This window comes from Lipotes vexillifer, unplaced genomic scaffold (genome assembly GCF_000442215.2).
Source record: "Lipotes vexillifer unplaced genomic scaffold, Lipotes_vexillifer_v1.1 scaffold2000, whole genome shotgun sequence".
NCBI lineage: Eukaryota > Metazoa > Chordata > Mammalia > Artiodactyla > Lipotidae > Lipotes > Lipotes vexillifer.
The window spans coordinates 305234-316611 of record NW_006770731.1 but is presented as its reverse complement, the minus strand read 5'-3'; the positions used below and the strand labels follow the sequence as shown (position 1 = coordinate 316611).

Sequence of the window (11378 nt, the reverse complement as noted above, 5' to 3'; positions counted from 1 at the left end):
TGGCCTCTCCCGTTGCGGAGCACAGGCTCCGGACGCGCAGGCTCAGCGGCCATGGCTCACGGGCCCAGCCGCTCCGCGGCACGTGGGATCCTCCCGGACGGGGGCACGAACCCGTGTCTCCTGCACCGGCAGGCGGACTCCCAACCACTGCGCCACCAGGGAAGCCCCTGGAACTTTTTTATTTTGCTTTTTAAAGTTGTGCTTTTAGCAGTACCTTCAATCAATGCTGGCAACTCCACAGTTCCCAGTAATGCATAACAGCTTCTGAGACCCTACGGAGGCTCAATCAAACTCATAATTATGGCTATGAGACAAGGTAAACACCTCCAGCATATAATTTAATTTCCTGAACTGCAAGAGTATCTGTGATAACAGGGGAATTGGAAGAACAACTTTTCTGACCATGAATGAAAAATTTAGCTTAATCCTGCTGTTCACTCAACTCAAGTTCAGGCCAATAATGATAAAAGAATATAGTGTAGAGAAATCTGCCCTGTCTTCAGCCTGTCCAACTCATTTTCTAAACAGGTATATTAATGATCAATTTTTCTTGGAGGAGAAAATTTTCCCTTTACTCTCCAAGGTTGCCAATTCAGAGTTAATTGCTCTCTGCCAACGGCAGTAAAAGAGATGCAGTGATCTGTTTAACCACAACCAGATGAAGCAACTTCTCAATTATTCATTTATTAAATTCAATACTGCTGAGGGGAAGAAGGACTATGACACACTAACCATACTTAAATATTCAGAATTCACCCTGAATCACAATGAATATAACAACTAAGAAATTGAATTAAACCATTTATATGTATCTGACATATATGGTATAATTAATATGTATTATGAAAATTTATTCTAAGTTGCAATGTAACAAAATGCAATTTACTTTTATTTTATTTATTTTATTTTTTTAAACATCTTTATTGGAGTATAATTGCTTTACAATGGTGTGTTAGTTTCTGCTTTATAACAAAGTGAATCAGTTATACATATACATATGTTCCCATATCTCTTCCCTCTTGCGTCTCCCTCCCTACCACCCTCCCTACGCAAAAGGCAATTTAAAGTCTGTAATTTGCACAGCAATTACACAAACACCTGAGCTCTCAAAGTTGGAAATTTCCACGTCACTGATAAAGTTAATTGTCTAATAAAGGAAAACTCTTAAAGTTATGAAATTTAAAGTATACTTCTAAGAGCACTATGAAATTAACAACCAAAGCTGACCTACAAACAAGTATCCTAAATTTATCAGCACACAAAACTTTTAGCTACTCTATTTTTTTTTTTCTCACATAGGACACTCTCAAGTGGTAAGGTATTCACAAAGGAAGGTATAGTGGAGTTCTCTTACTATTTTCCTTGACATAGATAACTCATCCTAGGTAGATAGTTATTTGCAAGGGTATTTTAAAGTAAAAATAGCAGCTGCATTTGTTATTAACTTTTAAAAACCCATTACATTTGCTAAATTACCAGCTGAGATATAACACACTGGAGATGTTTTTAGGAAATTATAATCATGTTAACTCAAAAACTGCCAAATGTATCTTTCTCATTTCTCTGAATTAACCTGCTTTAAAAAGAAATCTGAGCTATTATAAAATTTAAAATAAATTACCAAAAGGAAATGTGGAATTAAAAATCATTAATCTGGGCTTCCCTGTTGGCGCAGTGGTTGAGAGTCCGCTTGCCGATGCAGGGGACAAGGGTTCGTGCCCCGGTCCGGGAAGATCCCACATGCCGCGGAGCGGCTGGGCCCGTGAGCCATGGCCACAGAGCCTGCGTGTCCGGAGCCTGTGCTCTGCAACGGAAGAGGCCACAGCAGTGAGAGGCCCGCGTACCGCAAAAAAAAAAAAAAATCATTAATCTGGGCATCTAATTTAAAGAAATATTGCTAATGAGAGCCCGGATGCTTTACATTTTAATCACAGGAATGAATATGTCAACCATTGTACAGCAAAAGACTGTCTTATTTGTAATGGATAAGTTTTTATTTTCAGAATTGTGGGGGTGTTTCCAGACTTCAGTTCTCACCAAAGGCTGAGACAATAGGTGACAAATGGGAAATGGGAGTGACAGGAGAGACTGACACACAGAGACCAAAAGAAACTTGCCAGAGAGTTGGCCAGCATGGGAGAACAACCAGTATTTCCTCCCAGTGGCATTAAAATAAGTTAAGATAAAATCAGTAGACAGTGCTCATGCCGTATACTATTTTGCAAATGGAATACTTTATGATGGGAGAAAACTGGCTCTTTCAAAGACTTAGGACCCTCCTGGATAAGAAGTGATGGTGATTAACAGGGGCAGTGGGAGAAGAACCGGGTCACAGCTTCCTTTGGGTTTTCACAACGTTTGGGAATAGAGCTTTTAAACGGATCTATTCACCTCGACCCATATTCATCAGAGACGTTAGATATCCAATTAGAAGCCTCACCTAGGCTTCTGCAGACTAGCAGGTCGATGTTCCCTGGTGGAGACTGGACTGGGTGGCTGGGTAGGTATTTACTCTCACTGTAATGTCCCGTCACTCAACATAGTTCCTCAGGACAGAAGTTTTCTTTCTTTGCCACCCTCAACTGCTGCTCTGTGCAACCTTGTTTAAGTGTGATGTAAGGGTCACCCTCACTGTGTGTGTTCCTCTCCTTGTAGCAGTTCTCTGACATGTGTGAAGTCCACTGCACTGAGTGGTGTTACGGGGAGCGGGGGGGGGCGGGGGGGGGGGGGGAGGAAGGGAGGACGCAGAGGGGACCCAGCAGAAGCCTTGATCACTTTGAGTCATTTTAAAATGAACTCTTTTGTTTTGTGTCTCCACGACGGCCAGAAAACTTGCTCAGAAACAGACTGCACATGCTAATAAGCAAACCAAATGCTTCAAAGCAGTATCATCAGCCCTCTCCAGTCTGCTTTTCCTGCTTCTATAGAGAAAGGCCAGTCACCACCTTTCTATTTCAGTCACATTATGGTTCTGTGGGAACTGTCATTTTCCTTTACTGTGGTTTCCAAGGCCTGAAAATAACCTTCTCATTAGCTTCACTCAAGTTCATTGTTAACATAAATAGGCCAAAATAGGCAACCACGTACAGAGCCCTTTAAGGGAACACTATCAGCACTGCTCATCTATTTATGTTCTAAACAGAAATACTCAAAAGAGCAAGGAAAAAAAAAATTCCTTGGTTTTTCATATTCTCAGGAAATATACTGTGGATAATTTTTAACTTCCTGGAAAAGAATTAAGATGACTGATATCTTTTAATTCTGTTTAGGCTTGACTCTCTCTGTCACATCCAGGTGGCCACTAGCAGAAGCTTGAGTAATGTGGAAAATATGCCTGTGCAGCTGCCGGCAAAGAAGCAAAATTATACTTCCTCAGAAACAGTGTGACAGAGTTCCTGCAAAGGAATGCAGTGCAGGCTGATCTGTGAGCAGAACTGCCACCGGTATGCACTCTCAAATCCAGCCCCAACACTCCTTGGCCACATCCCACTCTGGGACTGCATGGCTGGAGTTCATAAAAATAGAATGGTTCTGCGGTGGATCAGGTGCTCTTCTTTCTTGTCTATCCTCCAGGACATATTCATGCTTACAGTAAGGAAGGAAAACTAGCTCTGAGGGATAACAAATGATGCCAGAGGATAAGACAGGGCCACACTGCCCCCTTCACTGGCAAAGGGAGCTCATGAGGGCTGTCTCATTAGCTTAAGTTTCAACAGCTACCTTTGCTTCAAACTTTAGCCTCAAGTGTAGACTAAAGTCACAACAATAGCTAACTACCAGTGGGATTAGTGCTCTTCACTATGCTTGGCTTGCACAGAGGAATGCAAACATCTTTCTCTGGGGAGTTTCAGGACAGCTGATCAATCTGGAAACAAAATTCTATCTCAGGGGTTGGCAAACTTCTTCTGTAAAGGGCCAGACGGTACGTAGTCTGTGTGGGCTACATAAGGTCCCTGTTGCAACTACTCAAGTCTGTAGATATAGCTCAAAAGCAGCCATGGACAATGTTAACAAATGAGTTCCAATAAATCTTTATTTATAAAAATAGGCAGTGGGCTGGATTTGGCCCCCGGCCATAGTTTACTGCCTCTCATTCTATCTAACAGGTACACTGACAGTGCTACATGAGTGATTGAGAAATGATCATGACCAGAACCAAGTTGTTCTGGCAAAACTAACCTATGGTATTAGAAGCCAGAATAGCGGTTGCTGTTTGTAGAGTCTTAGGGGTTTGGGAAAGTAATTGGGACAGAGCATGAGGAAGTTTCTGGGTTACTGGTAATATTCTGTTTCTTAAAGTGGGTGTTGGGAAAATTCACTGAGATTTATGAAAACTTTATGAAAATTTATGAATTGTGTTAATTTCTATGGGTATCTGGTACTTCAATAAGCTATTTTTGTTTTTTTTTTAAGAAAAAAAAACAACCTGTTTTAAAGGAGAAATCATTTAAGGAAAAAAAGGTAGGAAAATCCTCTCTAGAGAGTGTTAAGTGTTGGGCCAACTGCCTGTCAGTTCCCAGCTATGCATTGAGAAGGGCAGAGGCCAAATTTTTTTTAGTGTGCTTTTTAAACAAAAATTTGTGGTAAAAAACACATAACATTTACCATCTTAACCATTTTTAAGTGAAGAGCCCAGTAGTGTTAAGTATATTTACATTGTTGTGAAACAGATGTCCAGAACTTTTTCATCCTGCAAATCTGAAACCCTATACTCATTAAACAACAACTCTGTGCTTCCCCACCTCCCCTAAGCCCTTGCTAACCACCATTCTAATTTGTTTCTATGAATCTGACTATTTTAGGTACCTCATATAAGTGGAATCATACAGTATTTGTCTTTTTGTGACTGGCTTATTTCATTTAACATAATGTCCTTAAGGTTCATCCAGATGACAGCATGTGACAGGGATTCCATTTCTTTTTATGGCTGAATAATATTCCATATGAAGAGACCACATTTTGTTTATCAGTTTATCTGTTGGACATTTGGGTTGCTTCTACCTTTTGCTATGGTGAATTGTTGCTATGAAAATGGGTGTGCAAATATTTCTTCAAGACCCTTTCAATTCTTCTGGCTATATATCCAGAGGTGGGACTGCTAGATGATATGGTATTTCCATTTTTAATTTTTGGAGGAACTTCCATACTGTTTTCAGTAGAGGCTGTACCATTTTATAATCACTCTAACAGGGCATGTAAGGGCTTCATTTCTATGCATCTTCACCCACACTTGTTATTTTCTGGTTTTGTGATTGTAGCATAGGCCAATACTTTAGAAGCCATTTTTAAGGTTGGCAAGGCCTTACCTAAATTAAACTCTAAATATCAAAGGCCTCCAAGAAAAGTACCTCAAATCCTTATTGAAACTTTGCGTTCAATAAAAGACCAGAAACATTTTGATATGACTTTACCTTCTTTGCTCAAAGTTTTTGAATCTGTTGAATATTCCTAGCAGGTCAAGTGCACAACAGCATACTAAAAGATGCATAACCAAAGGAAAATTTTTAAATTATGCTCTCATACCTTGTTTGAAATGCCACCCTTATGTATCTCCCAGAGAAAGCAATAATATGACTATAGAAAGAGATTATACTTATAGGGTGAATACATAATTTATTTCTTTAACTTTGGTTCCGCTACACTGGAATAATTGGGAATTCTCCCAAAGAAACAAGTAGATTAGCAAAGGTAGAAGCTAAGAACTCTCTAAAGTAGTGGCACAATTAGGAGGAAAAGAGACTGAGGTGTGAACTGAATCAGTGGAAGGGCAAACAGGAAAGCCAGGCTCCAGGAAACACAACATATAGTTGCTTTACCTTGCTCTTCCAGAAGGACTCGCACAGCTGAGTTTTCCTCTACTTTTTTTCTGGCTGCTGCTTCTTCTTCTTTTGACCACTGCATGTGATCCCTTTCAAAAAATGAAGATTATAAAACACCCTTTATAATTGAAGAAGGCAGAAAAAGAGTGACAAGGGATACCTCTTTCATTCTAGGTTAGTCAAAGGCAAATTGACACAAACAAATTCCAAGGCAAATGAATACGTTGTGTCAGATGTTCCTTGTGACAGCGCTGGTGCAACCCTGGAGCGCCTACGGTTCTTCTAACTCTGGGTGTGTTGCAAGCCCCAGCCACCTTCTGGAGATAACTGCTGAAGTGGTGTCCCAGGAGCACCATGGTGCATGTTTATCTGGGTGCTGGTATGGTTTGCTGTGTTTCATTCTAAGGCTAAATTTATTTGCTTTTCTGTTAATTTATGAACAGGGAATTCTTTAATAGTTTTTTCATACTTCTTTTGCACTATTCTTATTAGCTGCCTTAATTTCTGTATATGGATTCATTTATGTTTAAATGATAGACTACTTGATATAGCATATAAGAAGGTCATCTTTCTAAGATCTGGCACTTTCTATAAGTATTTTCAGTTTCAGAATTTATATGAGAGAATATTATTTCCTGCCACCAAAATATCTTTCTTGGAATAGAAGCAACATCTTTATAGAAAAAAGGTGATTTTTGTTTTGTTTTGTTCTTACAAAGTCTATGTTTCTTTTATTGCAATAGGTAAAACTGTAAGTAGGTGGTGTAGTTTCCTGGAATAAACCATTTTTCTTAACAATAAAGAAATCACATACCCAAAATTCAAGTCTGTTGTAGTAGTCTAGGAGTAATGAGGCCCAGCACTAACGTGGTGGCAATGCGAAACAGAAAGGCAGAGTAGAGGGAGAGACACTATGAAAGAAAACTATAGTTATGACCTGGAGATTAACTAGATATTGAAGGGAGAAGAAAGAGAGTCAGGAATGATTCCAAGGTATTAAAACTGAGTACTGATGAAAGTGGGGGCAACAGTGACAGAATAAGGAGTTGCTTTGGGTGGAATGATGATAAGCTCAGTACTATTTTAAGTCATGTTTATGCAATCAGATATGAGAGGGTATATTCCAGTGACCTGGCTATAAATACACCACTGAAAGGTGAGAAATTACATTTAATAAGGATCAAAACTGGTATACTGAAGTTCCCAGGAAAAGTATATGATAATGTAAAAACCAGAGTTTCACAGATCAAAATTTAACCACTGTTATTTCAAATAAAACCCAATCATTTACAACCCAAATAATCACTAAACAGCTTTATCACTTGCTTTAATGAATGAGATCAGAACAAATTTTTGCTTTGACTTATTTTAATACATGTGAGCAATCACATATATAACTTGGAGCTGTTAACTACATTTTATATTCTGTACCTATAAATATATAGAGAATATTATTATATGACAGTTATGACGTTAAAGGCAATAAATCACTTATTGAAAAAATAGTATTACTAAGGCTGGGGACAAGTTTCTCATCTATGAATTTCTAAAAAATATAACAAGGAAAAGAGAACAGTCCATTTCCCTGTAAAAGAATCAAGCTCTGAGACAACGAGAGCGTATATGGTTTTCACCCGTACGCATTTGTTTTAAACTGTTAGTTTAACTTGCTTCTTCCTGAGTATTTAATAGATTTAGTTATTTCTTAAATTGCTCTGACTTCCTTATACTGTTTTTTATGTTGCTTCATTTTCTTAACTGCTAGGTGAGGGGGATATTATACCCTTAGCCCCAAGAGAACAGATTTTCCACTATATAGTTACAGAATCCCCATAGAAACCTATAAAATGTTTCTACTGTATTTATGGGGACTTCCTCCAGACCAGCTGCTTTATGGAGGTTCTTATATTAGAAGAGTCTGATTCATGTATATCCAAACCCAACAGACAGCAATAAGAATCATTCAGGTTTATAAGTAACAAATACAATTACAATAGAATTTAAGCATAGAGACAACTAACAAACAAACTGAAAATAATCACATATTTAACAACCACCACCACCACCACCACTACTGAAGGAAGAAAATGGTTCATACTGTTTGACTTGCAAATTATACTCTGGGAATTTATTGTAATGAAGCCACTAAAAAAAACCCAGAGAAGTTCTGTACAGAGAAGTATCTGTACAATAGTATTTACTGGAATATCAAATATAAAAGCAAAAAACTGGAAACAACCTCACTGATAGGATAATAGAAAAAGTATGGTAACTCAAAGGAATATTATACAGACATTTAAAATGATAGATATGAAGTTTATGCAACAACATGGAAAAGTATATATGAAATAGCATGAGGTTAAAACAACAGATCCCCAAACTGTATATGTATTATAATCACAACTATATAAAATAATATACACATTGGGTGAAATAAAAACAATTATAGTAGAATAGTGGAATTAAGAGTAACTGCCTTAAAATTTCCTTAATAAAAGCTGCTTCAACTAGAGATAATCCTTTTAAAAACCATATTTATAAAAAAAAAACTATACTGCATGTTTAAGACATATAACAATGGTCATTAAAACTTTATGCTGCTTCCCTGGCTATATAAAATAATATACACATTGGGTGAAATAAAAACAATTATAGTAGAATAGTGGAATTAAGAGTAACTGCCTTAAAATTTCCTTAATAAAAGCTGCTTCAACTAGAGATAATCCTTTTAAAAACCATATTTATAAAAAAAAAACTATACTGCATGTTTAAGACATATAACAATGGTCATTAAAACTTTATGCTAGGGCTTCCCTGGTGGCGCAGTGGTTGAGAGTCCGCCTGCCGATGCAGGGGACATGGGTTTGTGCCCCGGTCCGGGAAGATCCCAAATGCTGCGGAGAGGCTGGGCCCGTAAGCCATGGCCGCTGAGCCTGCGCGTCCGGAGCCTGTGCTCCGCAACGGAAGAGTCCACAACAGTGAGAGGCCCGCGTACCGCAAAAAAAAAAAACAAAAACAACCCAATCCAAAAATGGGCAGAAGACCTAAATAGACATTTCTCCAAAGAAGATACACAGATTGCCAACAAGCACATGAAAGAATGCTCAACATCATTAATCATTAGAGAAATGCAAATCAAAACTACAATGAGATATCATCTCACACCAGTCAGAATGGCCATTATCAAAAAATTTAGAAACAATACATGCTTGAGAGGGTGTGGAGAAAAGGGAACCCTCTTGCATTGTTGGTGGGAATGTAAACTGATACAGCCACTATGGAGAACAGTATGGAGGTTCCTTAAAAAACTAGAAATAGAACTACCATATGACGCAGCAGTCACACTACTGGGCATATACCCTGAGAAAACCAGAATTCAAAAAGAGTCATGTACCAAAATGTTCATTGCAGCTCTATTTACAATAGCCAGGACATGGAAGCAACCTAAGTGTCCATCAAGAGATGAATGGATAAAGAAGATGTGGCACATATATACAATGGAATATTACTCAGCCATAAAAAGGAACGAAATTGAGTTATTTGTAGTGAGGTGGATGGATCTAGAGTCTGTCATACAGAGTGAAGTAAGTCAGAAAGAGAAAAAGAAATACCATATGCTAACACATATATATGGAATCTAAGAAGAAAAAAAAAAGGTCATGAAGAACCTAGGGGCAAGATGGGAATAAAGACACAGACCTACTAGAGAATGGACTTGAGGATATGGGGAGGGGAAGGGTAAGCTGTGACAAAGTGAGAGAGTGGCATGGACATATATACACTACCAAACGTAAAATAGATAGCTAATGGGAAGCAGCCGCATAGCACAGGGAGATCAACTCGGTGCTCTGTGACCACCTAGAGGCGTGGGATAGGGAGGGTGGGAGGGAGGGAGACGCAAGAGGGAAGAGATACGTGAACATATGTATATGTATAACTGATTCACTTTGTTATAAAGCAGAAACTAACACACCATTGTAAAGCAATTATACTCCAATAAAGATGTTTACAAAAAAAAAGGAATTTTCACGCCAAGGCTAGTAGAATTAATTCGTAATTTTGGAGTGGCCATGAGTCCTATGACTTCAGTTCGTATGTGTGTGTGTGTGTGTGTGATTTCATATTCCTTCTATATGTATAGTGCAATTGAATGATGATTCCTTGCTTTAGCTTTAAGTATGGCAATAACAGTCTAAATAATCATGCATTTGGTTTGGTTTTGAAAAGTTAAAACATACACACTCCCCAGTCATTTAGCTTGGGTACTAATGTTTCTGAGGTTCCTACTTATAGAAAACTGCTGAATGTGGTGTCACTTCCTATTATAATTTTTAACAATCAGATATAAACCAAAGTACCCAGCATAAGCTATGCAGATAAAATGTTTCTCTGTCTTGGTCATTTACTGTGTATGAAAAAGTGTCATTATAGAAGAAAATTTAAAGACAAATTTAACAAATGTATTAGGTGTCTAGTGAATTAATTAGGTAAAAGGAAGAAATAAATTTTATTAGTTTCACCTTAAAACTATTTCAGTAATCTTTAATTCCATAACAAAGTCATTTTATTACATAGCTACAATTATATTAATAGAAAAAAGAGAAAAAGTCTTACCTTTCGTTTAAATATCCTAATCAATTAACAGTTCTTAATTTTTCAAGTTCCCTTCCTGTATTTGTGGATATACACACACACACACTCTTCTACATAGCTACAAAATATTCATAATTATGGCTTAAAACTGCTGTATAGGATTTGTGATTTGCGCCATGACAGAGTACCTAGAAATAGGCTTATCCTTCTGCTATAAACAATAATAAAATGGGATAAAATAGTATATAAAGCAATTGCTTTTAGGCACTGGACTACACTTCAGACAGCACAGGACTGTGATCCTTAAAAGAAGAGAAACACAAAAAGTCAGCTCCCACATTTACCCTGGGCTTTCTGTCTGGGACATGTTCTAGACTGTGGTGCAGAGATAGAGCCCAAGCAGAGCCTGGCTGACTCACTGAGTGGTAGTTTTGTGAGTTGAGAAGGCAGATATCAAGGTTCAGAGCTGCTGAGATGGTGAGACTTTGTGCAGCAGAATACTGAACAAGACGGGGTGGGACAAAGGGAAGGGTCCCTGAAGTCTGCATAGGCAGGGCAGTGCAGTGCAGTGCTTGGAGATACTGGAGTTCTGGCTAAGCCAGAGTGGAGAGACCTCTCTGAACACTTCAGGAATTCAGTTAAGACCCCAGAAATGCCACGCTATAGGAATAAGAATCACGCTAGATTCAGAAAAATATCAAAATAATTTCACCTGAACAGAACCTAAAATTAAATCTGACCTGACCAAGAAGATTTGGCAATAATTTAACCACTTGCCAGGAAAAAAACCTTAACACCTTTAAAGGAAGACAACATAATCCAGATTCCACATAAGATATCATCCATAATGTCCAGCAGATAATCAAAACTTTTAGCATGTGAAGGAGGAGGATATTACCCTACCCTTCGGGAAATTATATATATATATATATATATATATTTTTTTTTTTTTTTTGGGGTACATCG

General features: G+C 38.1%; 1 protein-coding gene across 1 annotated transcript in view; it reads right to left on the bottom strand.

The window, feature by feature from the left end:
* The window catches only part of METTL8 (methyltransferase 8, tRNA N3-cytidine), a 42579-nt gene that overhangs the window by 18999 nt on the left and 12202 nt on the right, over nt 1-11378 (bottom strand). The window contains exon 2 of the mRNA XM_007446343.1: nt 5817-5908. Coding sequence (XP_007446405.1) covers nt 5817-5908 — 92 coding nt within the window. The remainder of the gene's footprint in view (nt 1-5816; nt 5909-11378) is intronic.